The sequence below is a fragment of the Dicentrarchus labrax genome, unplaced genomic scaffold (assembly GCF_905237075.1).
Source record: "Dicentrarchus labrax unplaced genomic scaffold, dlabrax2021, whole genome shotgun sequence".
Lineage (NCBI taxonomy): Eukaryota > Metazoa > Chordata > Actinopteri > Moronidae > Dicentrarchus > Dicentrarchus labrax.
In genome coordinates this window covers 10,377,512-10,399,748 of record NW_026136705.1, presented here as the reverse complement: position 1 = coordinate 10,399,748, position 22,237 = coordinate 10,377,512, and the positions used below count along the sequence as shown (strand labels likewise).

The window sequence follows — 22,237 nt, the reverse complement described above, 5'->3', positions numbered from 1 at the left end:
TGCATTTGTTTTCAATGACCTTTATGTAAAGTTGTCCTCCCTTTCTCTAAAAGGATACACCAGGAAGAGACAGGCTAGATATCTGAGCATACAGATACAATATAATGTGCATAAAAGATTAAACAATGTGCATAAAAGATTAACAGAGGCAAGATTTAGGTTTGTCACAATGACAAGCACAAACTGCATTAAAGTACAAAACAGTTGTAGTGGTCAAAAATATCACACATTTATCTGTACAATTTAACAATACTTAAAGAGGCCCCACTACTTGGCCATCCCTCTGCTCCACATTCTCCCCAATGATCGGAAATGCCATGTGACCTTGATAAAGTGCACCTGTTAGGCTTAGAAATCAAGAAGCGTTAAACGTGATGGGTCGAGACAGCAACTTGACTTGAGGCAACATTGTGGGGACTATGATCACGTCCTCCTACGCGGACCTCATGGCAGATCAAAAATGGAATGTAATCATTTGGTGACTGATTTTGAAATATGATTTATGAATATGACAATGACATGTAAAAGGCTACAAATTAAATGACATGCATAGGCATAAGAGGCATTTCAGTAACTGAGGAGGATTTTTGAGAGAATTGTGTTTTGGGGACCATGTTTATGTTCCTCTCTTATTAAAATAAGCTTTCTGAGGTCACATTCCCCAACTTGCGATGTTAAAAAGTAAACATCCATTTAGTTTGGCTGATGCCTACACATGATAGACTATGTTCATCTTTGTCCATTTGTGCCATTTTTCACCTCTAACAGAAAATTAATACAACAGTCAGTGTTATAAATCTGAGTCTAACTAGATGATGCTCATTTAAAATACAAGTTGAGTTGCTTTCCCTTTAAATCCTCCTCATCTATCCCACTTTATCCAGTCAATACAGAATTGAGGCGACAGAAGAGTGAAAGATGAAAGATTACAGAGAACATGCTGATAGTTCAGTCTTTGTAGATCTGGAGCTCTAGGGGCATTTTACAGGTTTACTCTGCCCATGGTTGACAGCAGCCTCGGATCTCATAAATTTAAGTGTTAAATTTTTGTCTTTGGGCAGGTAACATAGCATGAAGGCTGCTGATGGTGAAATATACCAACAGAGAACAGGAAAACCCCTCCAAAGGTGACTTGATCATTAAAATGTTCATCATTGAATTTAAATGTTTACTTACAGCAGCTACCTGCTTGATAATCATCATTGGAAAGATCATTGAGCTTGGGAAATTGATTAACAGACTCAGTCCAGCCATCACCGAGCTGGAGAGCTGCTTATATCCACTTTAAGATACTTTGATCGAAACAGAAACAAAAAGACAATGTTTCACTTTCTATTTTTTAAAACGTCCCTCTAGAACATCAATAGTTTTTCATAGACTGGAATAGTATAAAGATGATGGTCCATAACTGTCCAGGAAACTCTTGTTAGTATGTCCTGCTACTGATGTCCCTTCTCCTGGTGTGCCTGAATAACAAGTTGGGCCTGGCATGGCCAGTGTCAGAGTGGAGGATATCCAGACCACTGCATTACGATACCCCACCCAGAGTTAGTACATCGAAGCAGATGTCACAAACCCTCACCGGCTTGTTCAAGTCAAATTTGATGATGGGTATCTCCTTTATAGAGCACTTGTGGCACAACAGGCGCCCACAGTGGCGGCTAGAATTAACAGTCAAGGAGGAGACACAGGATTACTCAAACAGTTTGACAGTGAATTAAAATTTATGAATAAATAAAATATTTATTGTACATAAAAAGCCATACTACTAACCAGTGATGTTTCCGTGTTGTAACACCAAACTTGGCAGCACATTCATAGCAGTTGGACCCATCACACCATGGGGGCTCTTTGGACAGCATATCTTAACAAATACAGAAACATAAATCATCAGTTACCTAGTTATTAACCCTGAGATCACCATAAGGGTCAAACACATTGTATCAGAGCATACGACTTAATGTGGGGCTGTCATTTTAATTAATGGTGAATGGCTGATAGATAATTAAGTGTGGAAACCTACCTAGAAGGCGGAAGAGCAACTGTTTGGTTGCAACCTGGTAGTTGAAAATGTTGATGCCCTGATTATTATTGATGCCCAGTCGAGCCCCAGCCCTCACAATGGCACGGCACAGGTTTGCATTTCCTTTCATGTAGGCCAGGAGCAGAACTGCAATAAAATACAGATCACAGTAATTTTATCACGGGTGTACCTTGGGTATTTATATGCTATTTGTATACTGTAAACAACAATAACAATTAAGCAAGCTACAGTACCTGTGTTTCCTTCATTATCTGGTTTGTCCAGAGGATATTCAGGCATACACTCCAGGAACAACTCAAAAATGGCAGCAGCGTTCTCTTTCCCGTAATGGCCTAGGACATGCATTGGTGACTGACCCCTGAGCAGACATAATGCGATGAAAAGGAAACAGGCAAGTTGACATTATGGTCTACAGGTTATCCGTTATGTCTGAAAAGGTGAAACTTTATGCACTGTTAAAATTCTGCATTCTATTGTGTTAACATACTGCTGCAAATACCTAAAAGTTTGACCATATTGATCTAAAGGAAACATCTGACTGTGAAAAACTGACTGTGCAGTCTACCTGAGATTGAAGGCCTCAGCATCAATGTTGGACTCCGTGAGAAGGGTTCTAACATTGTTAAGGCGGCCCTGCATCACAGCCAGATGCAGAGCTGGGGGTTGACAACAAGGACAGACAAAAGATGGTGATATTATAATTATTAATCAAGTACACAACAGAGAACAGTAACTTCAACAGGAATTTTTAAAGCTGAAACCAATGACACCTTTGAACAAAACAATGTCCATCTTTACTATGTAACTCTTGTGTGAAAAAACTGAACCTTTATCTTGAGGAGCTTTCTAGTGAGTCTAATGTGATGTCTAAGGACAGACAACCAACTGTTCAAAGATGATAGCAGTGAATGAAAGACTGAAACAGACTTGATGGGTAATCTGATTATTGTTCAGATTAGACATTTGTCAATTTGGGTGCAAATTATTTAATAGAAGCATCCTGGATTACAGAGCATAATAATAAAACAATGTAAGGTACCATTATTGCCATTCTCGTCCTCAGCAGCAAAGTCAACACCATTCTCCAGCAACACAGAACAAATAGTGGCCAGGTCCTGCTGGGCAGCCAAATGTAGTGCTGTCTGCCTGTGTTTGGTCACCTCGTTTACTTTGGCTCCGGCAAGAAGCTGGAAGAAGAAACACGCAAAATAAAACCAGTATCAACTTCACCACTCTTTTAATAACACTGACATTGGCATGAATTGTGAATGCAAAAGAAAGAAAATCTGAGGTTTCCTACCAGGTTGCGGACAATGATCTCAGATCCGGCCTGCACAGCCAGGTGCAGAGGGGTGAGTTTGGCTGCATCCTGAACCCTGGAGTTGACATTGGCTTGGACGCTGATGAGGAAGAGGACACTTTCGATGTCTGAATTTTGCACAGCCACGTGGAGAAAATTACGCCCTTTGTTGTCCACCTGGACAGAAGCAGAGGTTTGAGATCAGTAGAGATTAACACATGTCTGTAAGGCAACAGCAATTTTTCTAAGTGAGACACAAATTGGTGTGTGTGAGCGCTACCTGTTCAGCAGCACCCGGCTCCCTCTTGAGAATAGCCTCTGCCGCCTTGTTGTTCTTGTGTGTCATGGCACAGGCGAAGGGGGTCATTCCTTGACGGTCACGAATGTTGAGACGAATGTCTGGATGGGAAATGAGGAGCTGTATGATGACGTTGTGCTGGCTGCTAATGGCAGCATGGATGGGAGCTCTGCCCTCTGCATCCTGACAGAAATAGACAGACACAGGATTAGGAAAAGAGCATGTTTACCATTCATTTAGTAATCTCATTAACTGTATGCTGTAGTAGCAGGAAAACGGTAGCATCAGACAGAAATTGGCCCACTGATGTGACAGGACTGACCTGTGCATTAACATTAGCTCCAAACTCTAGAAGGCACTGCACCACCTCCTCCAATCCCCAGCTGCTTGCAAGGTGGAGAGGCGTTTGTCCATCTCGGGCTTCTTCGTCTCCTTCCCCGTTAGGTCCTGGCCTTCTACAGCTGTTCACGTCACAACCACTATACACACACATAAGGCAGACAGTAAGTTAGGACAGTCAACTACGTCCAGCTCAATAACACAAAGCTTAAAAACAGACAGGTTGCTAGTTTTAGATCTTTATTCTAATTTTCTCAGAATATTGGCAGTTTAGGCAGATATCCACAGCTAGGATTAGGTTTACAAAACCACGATGGTAAGGAAATTGGCTGACCTGCGAATGAGGAAGCAAGCGGTGACTTCATTATTCTCATCAACAGCTCTGTGCAGGAGAGTCTGCTGGCAGCCAGAGGGCCCTGTGCTCCAACAAGTCGCATCACAGCCATGGCGGACCTAGGTGTGACAAACAGGACTCAATCAAAATGCATATTTATACAACATATATAGAGCCTAAAACAAGGATTTAACATTTAAATTAAATTGATTTTGCTTTGGGCCATCCTCCATGCGGCTTTATGCCCCACCAGGAGTGTTTTGTTAACTTGGACATTATTCCTTGATGTATGTGCTTCTACCATTGGTTGGTAGGCCACATAGTTAAACTGTCTCACCAGCGTGGATGCAATATCTTCTAAGCCATTCTCCAGGGCCAGCCACAATGGAGGGTCCCCTTTGTCATTCACCACAGACATATCTGCTCCTCTTGTGCAAATGGCATCCACCACCAGTGGCAGCTGGTTACTAATGGCCAACTGTAGTGCTGTTTGTCCCTCCTGGGTCCTGGTAGGAGAGAAAAATTAAAGACATGAGACAAGACTAGAACAAATTAAAAACTCTCGCCTCAAAATTCTTAAGTGGATACTGAGAGATTTAAATTAATTTGTTGCTACTAATGGTACAACTTTGGGGGCTTTTCCTGACACATAATCTTTTTCCTGTATTTTGGGTCCTACTTTAGGTTGTTATATGTTACCTCTGCACATTACTTATCAAGTGTCTCTGAATATGGTTTATATAACAGAAAATAAAAAAAATGGGCCATGAACAGCAATGACCCTAGTTTTCATCTGGTCAGGCATGTAATGTCTCCTCTGTCTCCCCTCCATCTTATCTGTTGGCCACCTACTAAAGGCATAACATGGTCAAATCTATTTCAAATGCTTTACAACTGCAGTATAACCCAGGCATTACCTAACATTGATGTCTGCCTGATGCTCGAGAAGGAAGAGGGCACTCTTGCTGTCTTGTCTTTGAATGGCCATGTGAAGCAAGGTTTGTCCATTAGACATAGTGTCATTGATAGAAGCCCCTGAGCCCAGCAGCTGAGCTGCTATGGTGTGCATACCTGACAGGGACAGATTGTACATGTTATACATCACATACACAGAACACCATGCAGTCTTGTAACAAGGTTATGCACCCTAAAGATCATTTTGATCACGCAAAATCAACTGTATTACAACTTCCCCATAAAGGTGTAGTGCTGTGTACCTGTCCAGAGGGCCAAGCCCAGCACTGTCTGGTCCATGGAGTCTTTGAGACTGAAGTCTGGAATGATCTGGAAATTGTTGGTGGCATGAAGTGCATTGGCTGCAATAGAACCATCAAGAGAGAAATAAGTGGATCCATCTCAGGACGTTTGAACGTGTAGTGAGGAAACACACCTGCAATGTTTGCATTTTAGTCACAGGGAGTCAAATGGATAAAACACCCAAAACATATGCTGACCTTTTTGCTCGAGTATGACAGAGACCACATCTGAGTGGTTGTGAGCAATGGCCATGTGAAGGGGGGTCTGCATAGCCACACCAAGGGTGTCATCAGGCAGAGCCTTCTGGGTCTGCAGGTTGGGGTTGGCCCCTTGCTGGAGCAGCTCTGCTGTCAGGCTTGCCAGGCCACAGCGACATGCTGTATGAAGCGCACTCTCAACCTGAAAGAAGGTAAAATGATTGATTATATCTTTAATAGTAACACATAAGAATTTCATATCTTATGATTCAAGGAGAAGTTGTTAAGTTACTTTCAGAGGTCTACAGATGTAAAAAGACCAAGTAATGGCTGCATGTTACACTAAATATAACTGGTGCCACACTGCTAAAAAGGACACACTTCTTGCACACTAGCTCTGATTATCAAAACTATGTCATTGTTTGGCTGTTATGTGGCCTAATGTTCATACGCACCCATTTGTTGACATGATTAACCTTTGCTCCATGAGTGGCTAGGAAAAGAGCAGCTGCCTCATTGCCAGCACAAGATGCTCTCTGCATGAGACAGTTTCCTACATGGGATTAAAAGACAGGGAGATGAAGATGAGATTGTGTTTAAAAGGCACAAGTATTATTCCATTCAAGACGTTACTGTAACATGAGGTTATAAAACAGCACCTGTGGTAGTGTCAGGTGCATCAGGATTGCTTCCTCTCTGGATAAGCTGGGCTGCAAAGCTGTTCTCGTCAAAAGAGGTGCCGTTCACTACTGGTGCATCGTCCTCAAATGGGTTTACAGAAGGGTCCGAAGACACGGTGATATACTGCAGGGCCAGCCACAGAGCTGTGCTGCCCTCGTGGTCCTTGAGTTCTAGGTCAAGCCTAACCAGATGGACAGATTACATCAGGTTAGACACAGGATTATCTTTAGAGCTAAAAGATGACCAGGGTCACACGATCTTAAATATTGGCACCTCAAACAAGGTGAAATGTTTTAATTAGTTTTTCTAAATTCTCTAGAATATTGGTGTTTTTAAAAATATCAGTCTATGAAGGTAAGCAACATTTGTTGTCTGCTCTTATCTGTCAGCACGGCTTCTAAAAAGAAAAGAACATTTTGAAAAGGAAATAAAAAGGAATGGTAAGTTATCCATTTTAGTCAATTAGCTAGCTATCATGATCTTATGGAGTTCAACTAATTGAACACCAAGCACACTGTGTGACTTTCCCTGTCAGAACCAAACTTAATAATTCAATTTAAAAGACAGAATGTAACTCACTGTTTGCACTGTAGTAGCTGGTTGAACACTGGCTCATTCCCTGATGCCACAGCTTCATGTAAGGGAGTTCTAAAAAAAAGAATCCAGAACAGACACAGCTTAAGCACCATCATACTTTGCGCTGTACCTTTGCTTTCAAGTTCAAGAGGCCTGTGACCGACCTGCCCTTGCTGTTCTGCATGTTGGGGTTGGCTCCCGTCTTGAGAAGAGCCTCTGCGATTCGTGCCATGCCGCTCATCACTTCCGCAGTGTGTTTCTTGGGGCTGAAAGAACAGACCAGGTGAAGTGGGGTTTCCACTGCCCCCACCGTGGCCGCATTCACCTGAGCGGAGTGGCGAATCAGGAAGATGGAGGCAAATTCATCACCTGGAAGAAGGGGAAGGAAGATTAACAGTCACAAAGAAAGATTGTCTGCTTACATGTACACCAAGAACAAAAAAACTTGAAATGGGGTGTTTATTGAATAATTTCACCAGGTAAGCCAAAACCTTATTTTGGACACCACTTCTAGAAAAAATATATATATACGCACAGGTCACAAAAAGTGTAGTAATAATGACTTTCCCACACCTCTTTGGATGGCCTTATGCAGGAGGCTCCAGCCACTCTGGTCCACCATGTCCACATCGGCTTTGTTGTTAACCAGAGTGGTGGCAATACTTTCCAATTTACGAGAAAGCGCCAGGTCTAGTGCTAGATCACCATTGTTGTCCAGTTCATTCAGCTTGCCAGGTAGCTGAAAACAAGAGATAACAACATGAAAAACAAAACAGACAATCTGTTTATAGCATAAGGAAACATTAATTCTATCATGCTAGGAACAGTGTAACAAACCAAAATTCCTGGTTAATAAGCAGCTAATAAATGGTAATGTAGGCAGCTGACCTGCGAGTCCATCTCGATGAGAAAGAGAAAGACCACATCCTCTCGCTCAACTTTGATGGCTTTGTGGAGAGGATACTCTGTTTTAGACTTGATCATCTTGTACAGAAGTTGGGCACTCATGGTGCAGAAATCTTCTTTCCTCAGATCATCCTAAGAAAAGACAATCAATGAAACACAAGAAAATGAAATATCAGAACTGCCCAATGATGGGAAAAGTCAATGTTAACAGGCTCTTCAGCTGGAGAATTCATTATTGTTGAGAAATGCAGTTATCAGAGCTTGAGCCAATAAAAACTGAAAAAAGGAGACCGAGGTGTCAGAAGCTGTTAACAGCCATTTTCTACACCAGAGTCATAAAGATAACCTTGACAACTGCAGAGCTGTGGCCTCTCTGGATTTATTGCATCATAAATGATGACATGATACACACTGGTGAGAAAAACATAACTTTGATCTGTCAAAAAGGAGTAAACGTGATGAACCCACAGTGAAACACAGCTGGTTAAAAGTGGTTGGTGGATTCATACTTGTGAAAAAAGGCAGGTTTTTCTTGCATCAGGACAAATGAAAAGTATGCAGATACACATAATCCAGACAGCTAATAGCTGAAAGCAAACTAATATGGTTTGGTAACATATCATAAGGCCAAAAGCCTTCAGAGTACATGAAAAATCATCCATCCCCCACATGCTTGCCAAGGCATGCACACACTAGCACCCCCTACGGACACCATCTGAAGGTACTCACCCAGTGACTGGCTATGATCTCCCCACAGTAGTTCATCAGGGTGGTGGCATTAAGCTCCTCAGCTGTTTGGTAGAAGCGAATGCAGTTCCTGACATTCACCGAGGACATCACACCTTTTTCACACCTGTCTCAGCGGAGAGAAACATGTATTTTCAGGCTGTTAAGCCACATATGTTGCTCAATAACGTGTTATGCAACAGTAATGCCACCACTAGCAATAATTAAAGTTTAACTGTAGCCTGCAAAGCAAAAGTCAGTATTGTGCTGACCTCTCTCTGAGCAGCTGAAGCTGGAAGCGGTTGGCCAGCTTCATCAAGTCAATAAGAAAGGCATCATCCTCACTGAGTTCCAACTCATCAGTGTATGCCCAGCGCAACATTGCCATGGCAACCTCAGGTTTGCAATCTGGAAATTCATTATGTCATATGGTAAAAAATGTACATTGAGTGATTAATTACTAACCTGCTGTAACAAAAAATGTACATTGTCAGTCTCTGCAAACACTGGACATCCACTTTCTAATTTATTTTGAAAAACGGGAATGATGTGTACAAGAACATTTGCCTAGAAGTACTTTTAAATTTTCTCAGGCCGTCATTTGCTCACATTTATATGAATTCAAACCTTACTGGAAAATAGGCATTGGGGTCAAGACCTACTACGAGCAAAACTGTTCCCAATACTGGACTTTGACTTGCCTGCATAATCTCCTCCAAAATAAATATCAGTCATCAACTATTAACCCGTAAGCATGTGGAGTGAGTGCTGGATTTTCATCATGATTTACATTACTCCTTTAACACAGTGTGTCACACCACGGTTGCTCACCAGATAGGTCCAGTTCCGAGGTGGAGGCCAGGTTGGCCAGACTCCAGACATCACTGCGAGCTGCCAATACAAACTTGTGTGCACTGAGCTTCTCCCCTGCGACTTTCACTTTCAGATCACTGAAAAACCAGCACATTTATCTCTGAGAAACCAAGTATATATATATATATATATATACCTTGTATATGACACATATACAAGGTCTTCAATAATGCCGAAACTAGCAAAAAAAGAATAAGTGCAATGAAAATTTTGAAATGTGTTGCCTAGAACACTGAACAGAACTCAAAACACAATTTATGATGTTATGTGACAAGAACTGCAACAATGTAACAGCATAGGTGGGTTGTATCACAGAACAGAGCAGACACACAACTACATAATAACATTTGAGGAATGCCGGATTAGCAAAATCTCAAATGAAACTCGTACCCATCCATTCCAACCATGATGCTCACCTGTACTGTTCCTGCTGATAGAGGTCGGCCACAATGTCCAGCAGACGGCTAATGAAGGTGTCTGCAGCTGCAGGGCTGGGGGAACCCTGGCCAGAAGTCTGAGCAGCAAGCACAGCACAGCGCCTCTCTGTGTCGGCTAGCTTCTGCTGCATCTTCACATACTCCTGCCTGAGCAGGGCCAGGTGCTTCTGCAGCTTGGCCACCTCCTCTGTCCCACATCCAGGTAAAGGAGACAGACAGAGGGCAAAACAAGATGCAGGGATCGAAAAAGTAGGTTAGAAAGATCCATTTCTGGACACAGGTTAGGACTGAACCCTTTAAAAGCACCTTTCCCCTTTGGTCCTAATTGTGATAGTTCCAGTATACTGTAGTTAGTGTTTGGGATTTTTTTTTTAATCACAAAAAACTGTTCTTATGGCAGTGATGACATGGCAAGTTGAGGAAGAAGCATACCATAAAGGTTATGACCTGGATTTGCACCTACAGTAAAAGGTGTTAAAAGCACTTTGCTGTGTCACCACAGAAAAAAATTATAATAATAATTCAGCATTCCACATATAAAAAGACATACAAGACACAAATCTTAAAAACAGACTACAGCAGAATGTAAAGAGAGTATTTTTGCTTTGCCAGCCGTTCCCTTTTCCCTTAAGTGAAATACACTCTCTGCAGATCTGTGTGTTACAACACTAATTCATGTCTCAGCCTAGATTCCACAGAGTTTCACTGAGGCCCATTTCCTTCCTTTAAACCAGTAAAGTTTTAGTGAGGAAAGAATGCTGAGACGGCACGTTACTTTGTCCTCCCTTGTAAACCGTTACTGGCACAGCTACTGGTCATGAGGAACAGAAGGGGAGTGTTTCTGAAAACCACCTGATCAGCTCAACACAGGAAGGGTGGTATGGTGGAGCAGCAGCTTAAGACCAACTAACCAGCAGCCAATGGACCAATTCTTATAATATACTTTAATCCACCTTTGTTTGGCATCACTAATGCAGTTGTAAAGCAGCTGAAGGGTTGGAGGGTTTGTCCTAAGACAGCTGTATATACAACAAACCCTCAACATTTAAAAACAGTGCACCATAGACAAAACTTGAATTAAATTGACTTGTCAGGACTTGTGATCTTTGAAAAGCAATAAGCCAAGGCAGTGTTTATGAATACAAAACACAAAGAAAATGCAATTAAACTATGCCGCTCAGAATATAACAAAAATAAGTGCTTCTCTTTCCATGTGATTGTATTAATGTATTTCACCTAAGTAAAGGCTCAGACAATCATTTAACATGTCCATAAAATATCTGCTATCTGCTCAGTAGGAATGAAGCAGCCCGTCGCACAATCCTAAGAGCACAGATCGGAGAGTTTATTCTCTGGATTGAAGTTGGTAAGCAGATTTCCCTTGAGGAGGAACACACAGCAGACATTCCCTTATGTCCAGGCCAAATATAGGTGGTGCCCTTGGCCATGGCACTCCTGCCAGCTGGTGCAGATGACACCTTACAGGGAGTGACACACCTGCCCTGTCCTGTGAAGTCTCCTGACCCGTATTTACGCTCCATTTCACAGAACTGATTTCAAATTGTGTCTAAAAAGTATGTCTTCATGGACAAAACAGCGACAGTTATCGGATGCAGAGATTATTACGTTAGCTAGTATAATACACAGTTTGCACAGATCCCCGACGTTGACATTTAGCTAACATTAAAACCAACATTACCTGCAAATTCTGTAAGTTAACATAAGGTTTTTTTCTTACGTAGCGAACCATGAGTGTGCCTGAACAGAAAATTGTTTTCCACAGTCCCACCCAACCCAACCCACCCCACCAACATCTCTTGCCCAGTTCGGCTAACTCGTAGCTATAAAATTCAGCTAGCAGCATCAACGAGAGCTAACGACAGAGCTGGCTCCATGGCAAACCGAGTATGACAAGACAAGTGTCGCAGTGCTTCGTATTTTCAGCCGCAGACAGTACATGGCTTATTTAACCGCCAAGGCACTAGTTGATTCAGTCCGACAGATCAACAAGCATACGAGAAGAACAGGGAGTGTACCAAATAGTCAAAAAACCAATCTCATACCTTCCGCCATGTTGCTCAGCGTTAGCTCCGTGGCCCGATGCGTTCTATCGCGATACGACGGCGAGGCAGATAGTAGGCAGTGGTGCTGCGTTCAAGTGGTTACTCAAAACACGTTAATTGCTAGTACATCACATGACTATTACTCTTCTTTCACGGAATGGATTATATTATTAAAGTGCTAATCTTTTGCACGTGGTTTAATCCATAAATTTATGATTTTCTATAATAAGGTGTAACCTCCCAATTCTTCTCTCACATACAAAAGCTAAAGTCCTCGGTAACAACCCATACAGTCTCATATTATTTCATTGAGTGTGGGAATATGGAGGTGTATTCACTGGCAAGAGATGAAAGGAGTTTCCGATCCAAAGCAGCGAGGTACATCAAATTGTCAAACTTGTGTTGCCTTCAAGTGCTCCTGCCAAACTCCTACCTCTAAGATGAGAAGTTGCAGTAATGTGCCAGGCATAGTTCTACAGTACAGTAAGAGCACCCAAGTACACAGTGGATTGTATTCAAGTCCTCCTGTCAATGATGCTAAAATAACAATACATTCAAAGACTCATTTATGGCAGCTGGTGCATCTTATTTATCTGACACTCCTATTCAGACCTCCTGGAGTGTGGAGGAGTTTATTGTGAAACAAAGCTGCTGAACTGGGTTGTCATGGTCTGGTTTTTGTGGGGCCACATATGGCATCGTGGCACATGCCTGTTCCCTAGAAATACATAAAATGGAAGGCCTACTGTACATGCATTTTGTGTCACAAGACCACGGTAAAAGGTGATGAAGTCACACACTTTTTTCACTGGGTTGAGCTTTTAGACAATGATACAATGCAATACTAATTTCTGGATTATATGTATAAAAGCTATAATGGTCTCGCTGCTGATAAAATATTCACTGAGCAAGAGGATTGTTTTCCAAATAATTGAAGGTACGTTTAGTTTATCAAAGTACTGTATGGTGGAAATAAGACTCTGTTACATTTCTTATGTTCAGACACCAAACCGTTTACACAACTACAGGTGTTTGTGAGCTGGAACTAAAAGTATATATTCTATACACCCAACCTGCCATATTACATTAGCTCTAATTGACTTAATTCACGTATTTGGCTGTGTGGTTTGCCACATTATTCTAGTAATTAACCAAAAATTAAGTAAAAAATCTGTGAATGAAAACAATTAACTAGCATTGTTTATAAAAAGGAAATAGCAGAATAGGAAACTACATGCTCTTGGCACAATCCCCTAAATCCACAATAAATGAATCATGTAAAGAATGTTATACCAAGGCCATTCTTCTGTGCAACTTGAACACTTTGTGTATATGAAAGGTTTCTCTTGTCTCTGTCATGAGCAATACATAATCGTATGTAATTGCAGCCAAAACACGCCTGAATTAAATACACAAGTAAATATTGAAAAAAAGTCATATTTTAGAAGAACTCACTACAGGTGACAGGTTTCATAACATGAAAAATATACATCAGTATTTTTGTCTTTGTACATTAGGCAAAACTGCAATAGTTCAGTGAGCAGAATAATCAAGAAATTGTGGATCACGGGAAAGAGCGACAAAACAGAAAGGGCACACATACTGTATACACAAACACTCAAACATTCGCAAACAAAATCCCAGAAACATTCAGCAAAAAAACAAACCAAAACAAAAAATACGAGAAAGCATGCATAACAATTCCTACTGAGGACAACACAAACGAGGAAAAGAGAGGCTGCTAAAATAACAGAATATTGGAGAATAGGACCTCAAACTGTATCAGGATATCAAAAATTAACATGTGTACACTTCATACTAGGGGAGTTATTGCTACACCAAATTGTTACCAATTCCCTAATTATACAGATTCCCTGTGTACTGGCTATTAAATAAATTCATACATAGGTGGTACACAATTTCTCCTTCTTTTTTCAACATTTTTTAACACTTGTTCAATGCAGGGTGAAGTGGCCAAGCATTTTATTAGGAGGCACTTTTGAAAAAAGATAAACAAAATTTAGCATGCACAAAAATTAAGGGGTATGTTGCCTTTCTCAACGGAGCAAGATGGTAAGACTTCAAACTGATAAAGAAAAACAAAATCATTCAGGTACACATATGATAAAGAGTTCTGAGTGTGTTAAAGAACCCACAATGTATTCTAATATGGCGGTACTCCTCGAAAAAACCCTTCATCAGTCACGTCATTCAAGTCTCGCTTGAATCAATCGAGCTCTTCACGGGTGACCTTCCTCCAACAGCATCACAATTCTCTTTCTATTTAAGACTTCCTGTTAAAACAATCTAAAGAGAACTAATGCAGGCTGGAGCTGAGAACGGGGAAATGGACAAAAATAAATCTATCTGAACCAACGCTACTCATTTGGTCTAAGTGTCTTGATGGATGGAGAGGGAGCTTATATATTATCCGGTTTAGTCTGTGCTATATACATGTCTTTACAATATCTTCCTGAATGTTGAAGCAGTTCATAGACTTGAAAAATGTTTTATCATCTTCTGGGTTTTTTTTTTTGTTTTTTTGAGTTGGCACTTGCTTGGCGTTTTTTCTGTCAGCCTTGGTAGTCACTGTTATGTTCTATTGCAGCCTACAGTAACCAGTCTGTTCCTGCCAAAATAAAAGGAGGACAAGCCTGACGACAGGGTGGAAGAGTGCAGGAAACAGTGCCATGTTGATTTTCAATTGGAGACCTGTGGGAAAGCACACGTGAAATAACAGGAAAGAAAATTGTTAGAAAGCAGCAAAACCAATCACACAAGTCATAACAGAAACAGGCACAAATATGACTTGATGAAAAGGGTGAGAATACATCTACAGCACATTAGACCCACTGGATGTGTGTGCAATTCAAAGTCATAGACAAAAGTCATTTCTTACGCCCCAATCAAGTTAATGATTAAAAATAATGCAGTGAAATTTAAGAGTCCTGCAATAAATTCTTCCATCACAAAGGTTTGTTAAAGCTGTTTCGGAGAGATATTGATTTATAATAATTTTGAAGGAGACAGTATGTGGTGCTGCTGAACTGCATTGTGTTATACAGGGACGTGTTTCTATTATTTTGTCCACATTTATTTCAACGAGGGTAGGCTAAACAAAAGAACCACCTCTGTATAATGCAATACATCTCAACAGCATCACAGACTGCAGCCTGCAATACGATCATACAGTTAATCAAAAACAGAACATTAGTTTTAGCTAGGTGTACCTAATAAACTACAGACATTTCACTTAAATGCACCTGGTGCAACAGGCAGCCATTTATAAACAGTCGAAGTTAGTTGTGATTGAGAACCAAAGCTTTTAAAAGAGTTAAACTCAAGAATACTTGCCCTGAAAACTTGAAGCTAGATCCTTGCTAAATATCACTCAAACGCAGTCTCTTGGCTTTTTCGTACACAACGGGCAACTTTCCTTTTGAATGCACCATGTCTGTCCTCCCTCCACTCTTTCTGCAGAGGGGAAAAAGCGTAAAGAATTAATTCTGTAATTTTGTACACACACACACACACACACACACACACACACACACACACACACACACACACACACACACACACACACACACACACACACACACACACACACACACACACACACACACACACACACACACCATCTACCATTTGGATGTTACTGAAATTTGCGGTTTAAAAAGGATAAAAATGTAGGCATGTAAGGATCATCAGAAATATTTTAAATAGAAAAGCACATCCATTTACTTCAAATGCCATTTCTAATCAACCTTTTTGAACTAGTAAACTTACCGCAGCATCCACATTTGCTGGTGAGTCACCATTTGGGTCTGCCAGCATAGAGATAACACTAATCATGATGGTTTCCACTGTGTGGATAGGCAGCCAGCGTTCCTCTGGTTTCTCATAGCCGTACTTGTCCTCACCAGGCTCGTGCAAAATAGAAATACATACATCTCCATTCTTGTCAACTGGGGAAAAAGACATGTGGTATACAATTTATGAAGCAGAAAATGCTTTTTCTACGTCTATGGTATAATGGATGTTCATGTTTGCTTTAAATATTCATTTACATGACATTTAGCCAATTAGCTACCAAACCAATTAATGGTATTGTTTATTGATAGTGCTAATGAAAATATCAGCCCCCACTTTGAATCAATATTTAGCAAAGGCTCCTCTGTAAGTCTACAGTATGTGTATAGATGTATCAGCTTTGCACATCTTGATAGCCCAATCCACCCCCCCCCCATTCTTCCCTCCAAAGTTACACAGTTCTATTAACTAGCATGGTGACAGTAAGTGAATAGCAATTATCAGGTACGGTGCACTGGATTGAAGTATGGATTTTGCTAGGCCATCCAGGAAAATAACACTTGTATTAAATCCTTTCCTACACACTTTCTCCTTAACTTTATAAAGTAAATTATATTTACTTGTGTTACTACAACTTAAAAATGTTTTATTCAACATGTGCACTACCTTTTTCATAGCACAGCACTGTTTACTAGGGCTGGACCTGAATATCTGACTATTCGGATATTTCTTTTGTTGGGTAAGTTTTTGATTGGTTTTCTATTTTGGGATTTGGATATATTCTCTCTCTCTCTCTCTCTCTCTCTCTCTCTCTCTCTCTCTCTCTCTCTCTCTCTCTCCATATATACAGGGACAGACCCATATAGGCTGTATCTGTCTGCTCTCTTGACTTTCTTTGTCAGTATGTCAATATGTTTTTAAAAAGTTGCTGAATAAACATTCCTCACGTTTTGGATTCTTCTAACCTGTGATTCCATTATTAAAACAGCAGGAGACGCGAGGTGTGAAGGAGACATACATCTCTGTCTCTGTTTATCTGCAGAGTTTAACTCCATTTTACTTCTAAAATGGCTACATTTACATTTTGATAGAGGTGTAACCTCCACTTCCTCACAGAGGTCCCACTACAGCCATGAAAACGGGTCAGGGGTGAAAAAGGTGAGAAGGATATTACCCCTCTAGGGGGGTCCGGGCATGCTCCCCCGCAAGAACATTTTGAATATTCCATATTTTAAAGCATCAATGTCATGCATTTTGAGATGCATTTTTTGCCAACCTGGGGAGAGCTGGAGAAACTTAACTTCAGCTATGAGTCAAAAATATTATGGCCTCCTTACTAAGTATTATGCAAGCCATTTCATGCCAGCCTGTCACTGGGTCTAACATTTACAGTATATGAGGCACAGTGTGGTAAGGTCATGAAAACAGGTCATGAAAATATACTATACTATACTACTCCTAAAACAGCTGGGCACTGTAGTTTCTGGCAAAAGTTACCCAAACAGAAATAAACAGTGTATTTGTAATGGGACGACTTTTACAGATTTGGTGAGCTAGTGAGTATTTGCAGCAGAAGAACGGTGTATAATGGATTGACTCAAAATAAACTACAGTGTAAACAAAAGATTAAACGGAAATGTTGCCGATCTTCAACCTGAAAGGGATAGTTCAGGTTTTTTGAAGTGGGGTTGTATGAAGTACTTATCTATAGTCAGTGTGTTAGCTACATTAGCTGCTGCTCAGCCATCCCTCAGTTTGGAGAAGCAGAGAGCCGCTCCAGCACAGATGATCAGCTTTGCACTGCAGTGAACGGAGTCCAGATGCAAAGCGAATTTTAACCCCCTAAAACAAGGCCCACCTAAAAACATCTATATCAGTTCAAGTGTACGTTATATAGAGAAAATTCACACCGCTTTACATCACTGTCAGACGGGCCTTATACCATATAACTCACGTATCCCTACGCATAAGCGCAACTTTTGCCCGCTGCGGCCGCAGGAATACGTGAGTTATACGGTTGAGAAATGTAGAGCCAAAGGAAGGGCCGTCTGACGGAGATGTAAAGCGGTGTGAATTTTCTCTGTGTAACGTACACTTATTTCCATGCATTCGCGCTCCCTTCTGGCACGCGCACCTGTTCACAGTTCACTGAATCTCTGGTACCTACCCCCCCCCCAAACATTTTCTCATCGAATCTACACGATTCGCGTAAGTCACCTATTTTGGTTTCAAAACGGCGAATTTCGCCCAAAGGTGAGTGATTTTCATGTATGACAAACAAAGGCAAATATCCCATTCACAGTGTGCTACACCTGTACCTACCATTAGGGTGCCAAATATCTGTGATAAATTTCATTTTAGGTGGCCTGAGAGGATAGTCTTTGGGAAATGTCAGATGAGCTTTAAACACACCACCTTCACTGTGAACAAAAAAGACCAAAGAGAAAAATCAGTATAATCAATAAATATAAACGTTTCAATAAGAGTTGTTCAATGCATAACATAATAACACACTTCTCCGTCTATATCACATGGATGCAACAGTGATACTTACTACAGTGTGTCTGGAGGCCCGATGATAAGGACTTCCCATCTGTAGAGATCATTATCCTCGATCAGGCCTGCTGAGAATCCCTCCACTGGGTTTTTGTTCAGCTCTAGATAGAAAAACAAATGCCAATGTCAAATTGCCATTAGTTCTTATCATACAGTATGTTAACTGGACTGAAACTGTGCTTTTCTGAAGACTGCTGAGAAGTCAACATAACCCTTGTCTTGGAGGCCTTGTTTGGGGGTTGAGGAAGAAGCAGCAGGTGCTGAAACCACACACCACCCTAAGAGCCCAGAGCCAACTCGTACTCCCTCACTGGATCACACTGCAGTTCCCCAGATATATATTGTACTTTGCAACATCCAACTCCACACATAATTAATAAGAGAACAATTACTTACTAAAATACCTTAATGACTTCTATAGGTCGTTTTCAGAAATCTTGTGAGAGATCGGTTTGTAGTGCTTTTAGGCAACATATTGAGAGAGAAAGTGTGACAGTCCTATTTGTCTAGTTAGTTACCATGACATCTCAAATACTACTACTAAATTTAGTTTATGTTACAAAATGGGTCAAGGATGAACTGATCCATTTTGGTGCTGATAATGCAGATAAGTGGCCATTTATATAGATTTTTATGTTTCACTCATAATTTCTGAACTGTGAGGCAGTGCAGAAAATGTACTAAAAAAAATTATTTTACCAAAACACATACCCATACAGGCCCTCACCATAAACCCAGACAAACATACCCTTCCATATAAAAGACACCAATACAATTACTATATGTAGCATATTTGGATGACCCCCAGTAAGTCCTTCATTTGTGATATTCCTTGACATTTTGCTGAAAATTCTTTCACATTGCCAATTTGCCACTTTACCTAAAACTGAAATTCATAGTGAGCAACTATAACCAAATGTAGATTATGTGCCCATATACACTCTAAACCATCCTGCAAGATTTGGAGGGGTTTCATCAACAGCTGGCACTACTGCAACTGCATCAGTGTTCGTGAGTCGAATTGTCAAGTTTTGCATGATGCTACATTAACTGGATTTAGGAATTTACCCCAAATTGGTATAACAGTCTCTCTCTTATGTGTAATTTAAAACTGATTTGGATAAAAGATTAAGAACTGCTATTTGTGTATTGGTAGGCCTTGGGAGAGGTACAGTGTGTGCTCTTTGAGTGCTTTCCAGAGATGTATTATTTCTTGTTCAACTGGCCGTCTGCACATTCATTTAAAGCCATGTTTCAAAATAGCTGCTTCTGTGTTACAAGTGAAGTATGACACTTTGACATATTTACCTCTTCCAAGCACCATGTGTCAGTTCAAAACATTAGTGGATTTCAATGCCATATTAACATAAATCAGTGTCTATAATAAGGACCTGACTCATTTCATTCAAACCCCACTCAATATTCAGGTCCAGGTCAACTGCCAATCACTATGGAGATCAAATTTAAAAAACTACAAAGGAGCACATTATGTCCCTGACAGATAGCATATGAAATAAACAGTCTTAAACTAAACCTGAGCTGCGTTTGAAAGGTGGCTAATATCAGGGTAGCTCAACTTAATTCGCAGCTGTCTGTTGAATGAACGGATAATGCGAGATTAACATTAACATTAGTCCGCTCGATAGCTTGGGGTGTTGAAGCTAACAACAGTGACAGCGGCTAAGTTTAGCCTCCAGATTGAGCGAGTTGGTTAGCGAGCTAAATATGTTCACAATTCAACATGGCCAGCTCGGGAAAACAGATCCACTAGTGCAACACTGCGTAGATGTATGCATAAATATAGTACCTGGTCCCACGCTAATTACAGAACTAGCAAATGCAATGTCTAGAAAAGGAAAGCATCGCTTGTTATGTCGGTAAAGAGACATGTAAACACATCGGGTCACTCGAGCCAGCTAACTGCTAACGTCAGGCTAACTGCTTCTAGCTAGCAGCAGAGAGTGGCTGGGACTAGTGACAGCGGCGATCAGCTGAAATCAGTCTGCAACCTAGAAACACATCGAAATGAGTTGCTCTCCCAACACACTGAGGGCGTCACATTTCCCAACAGAGAAATATGTGCCTATCGACTTGCACTGCTATAATCTCCATGCAGTTTATTAGTCATGGGACTTTGTCGTTAGTGTGGAAGGTTCAAGAAGAGTCAGCGCCAGCAGCACCGTCGCTTCAATCACAGCTAACGTTACTGCTCGCTAACTGCCATCGGTAGCTAGGCATCCAGCATCACTTAACACCAAGGTTTCATTACCTGCAAGCTGTCTCCTGAGTAACAGCGCTGACTGAGGCTCTGTCATAGTTCAGCGAACGTAATGTAACTATGTTCAATGGTAATATGTTGAGGTAACGGCGTTAATTTAATGTTCACCCAACAGTACTCCGTCCCCTCTATTTTCCGTTTAGCATTCTCGTCATTCTTCTTCTTCGTCGCCTTCTCCTACTACTGCTGGCTGCTGGTCTTCTTCGTTGAGATTTTACTGCAGCAGGCATCCTCATTGATGCATTACTGCCCTCTCCTGGTTATTCTTTCGATTGCAATGTCCTCTCATATTTGCTGCAACAACCCTGCTCTTCACTAAGAATAAAGTAAAACAACATAAACTGATCTCTTCAGTCTAGTATGCTTTTAGCCCTCTTGGCATTTCCTGATGTTTTCCTGTATGTGCACTGTTGAATTTACCGTTTACTATCCTTAATCTAGTAATTATTAGTACCACTTTTTAGATTTTCTCCCTTATATCTCATATAAACTATATTTTATAGTTTATGTCTTCCACTTGTTTCAGCTGAACTATTACTACACAAGGCAGCCAACAGAGGGCCAAGACTACATCATGGGCTGTCACACTGTATCCTTTCATAAACCCTCAAAGAAACACTACTGTCAATCATAAATGTAGGAATGTTGCATCTGGCTATATACAAGATTGACTGGATGACATTTTGTCCCATGAATCATTCAGATCCTTTTTCTGCAGAACATGAAAAGAAGAAAAAGGTTGGACAGTTGATGGTGTTTTGTCATTTATACTGTTGAAAGTCTCGTTTGGAGGTTAGGTCGAATGGCTCTCAGTTGTATGATTCACCATTTGTAAACAATCAGGCCAGTACCTGTCTGAGATAAAGGGAAAATAATGTGTAAGTGTAGCATTTATCTGCTTTAATCACTGGGCTGCACATATCATTTCCTCATAAAACACAGGATGAGATTCACTCTGAAATGCATGAACACTGAGGCCCTGTATAAAATGTTTCCACTTTATCAAACCGGTTTGATATTGGATCTTAGTGTTGACTGCAATGTGCACAGTAGACACTAGGTGGCGGCAACTGGCCTGATCTTAAGAGCCCTCAACAAAACGATAACAACGTTTACTTTGGTTGTATTTCTTACAGGACAACAAATACTAACAATACCAATAACGTGGGAAATAATAATCACAATACTAATGAAAACTTAAAGTTTTGTAAATACAGAAACAGACAAACGCATACTGTTTTTTTGTTTTTTTTACACATTTTTCTCTTAAGTTCTTACACTGTGTCATTGACTGCCATTTCCTTATTCATGACTAATATCACTAGTTCATTTAAAGGTGGGAAATGATCTCATATCCTGACAGCTTTACAGCATATTCTGACAAGAGAGAAGGAAGGAAGTCGAGTGGTAGTGAAAAATGCCGGGTATTAACCACACATGTAACTGCGTTGGTGGCTGATGAGCCTGTCCCTGCTTTTTGTCTGCTTTTTGAGTCTGTTATGTTTGGTCTAGCGAATTAGTTGAAACAGCTGACCCTGTGATATGCTGAAGGGTCAGAT

At 40.8% G+C, this 22,237-nt stretch overlaps 2 protein-coding genes across 2 annotated transcripts; both read right to left on the bottom strand.

Annotated features, from left to right (window-relative positions):
- Positions 1–4: 4 nt before the first annotated feature.
- Positions 5–12,168, bottom strand: ankfy1 (ankyrin repeat and FYVE domain containing 1). The gene is made up of 25 exons (XM_051400308.1): positions 12,032–12,168; positions 9,948–10,155; positions 9,490–9,608; positions 8,931–9,066; positions 8,662–8,785; positions 7,915–8,064; positions 7,600–7,765; positions 7,191–7,395; positions 7,030–7,098; positions 6,429–6,631; positions 6,225–6,322; positions 5,770–5,971; positions 5,533–5,631; positions 5,233–5,386; positions 4,653–4,821; positions 4,316–4,434; positions 3,965–4,121; positions 3,625–3,825; positions 3,345–3,521; positions 3,084–3,231; positions 2,610–2,700; positions 2,278–2,402; positions 2,024–2,170; positions 1,774–1,864; positions 5–1,661 (listed from the first exon to the last, which is right to left on the bottom strand). The coding sequence occupies exons 1-25, from the start codon at positions 12,039–12,041 to the stop codon at positions 1,529–1,531; spliced, it is 3,501 nt and encodes a 1,166-aa protein (XP_051256268.1). The 5' UTR covers positions 12,042–12,168; the 3' UTR covers positions 5–1,528.
- A 1,284-nt stretch (positions 12,169–13,452) lies between these two features.
- ube2g1a (ubiquitin-conjugating enzyme E2G 1a (UBC7 homolog, yeast)) lies at positions 13,453–20,869 on the bottom strand. Its single transcript, XM_051400344.1, has 6 exons — positions 20,670–20,869; positions 18,399–18,501; positions 18,167–18,264; positions 15,821–15,999; positions 15,386–15,505; positions 13,453–14,743 (listed from the first exon to the last, which is right to left on the bottom strand). Exons 1-5 carry the CDS (start codon positions 20,713–20,715, stop codon positions 15,419–15,421), a joined length of 513 nt encoding a protein of 170 aa, XP_051256304.1. The 5' UTR covers positions 20,716–20,869; the 3' UTR covers positions 13,453–14,743; positions 15,386–15,418.
- Positions 20,870–22,237: the final 1,368 nt, after the last annotated feature.

Excerpts from the sequence above, each read along its gene's own strand:
- ube2g1a (XM_051400344.1), bottom strand. The coding sequence starts at position 20,715 with ATGACAGAGCCTCAGTCAGCGCTGTTACTCAGGAGACAGCTTGCAG. Across the intron at positions 18,502-20,669 it reads ACTCAGGAGACAGCTTGCAG|AGCTGAACAAAAACCCAGTG; the intron begins GTAATGAAACCT and ends TTTTCTATCTAG. Across the intron at positions 16,000-18,166 it reads AGATATTTGGCACCCTAATG|TTGACAAGAATGGAGATGTA; the intron begins GTAGGTACAGGT and ends CTTTTTCCCCAG.
- ankfy1 (XM_051400308.1), bottom strand. Across the intron at positions 8,065-8,661 it reads AGATCATAGCCAGTCACTGG|GATGATCTGAGGAAAGAAGA; the intron begins GTGAGTACCTTC and ends GTCTTTTCTTAG. Across the intron at positions 3,826-3,964 it reads GAGCTAATGTTAATGCACAG|GATGCAGAGGGCAGAGCTCC; the intron begins GTCAGTCCTGTC and ends TATTTCTGTCAG.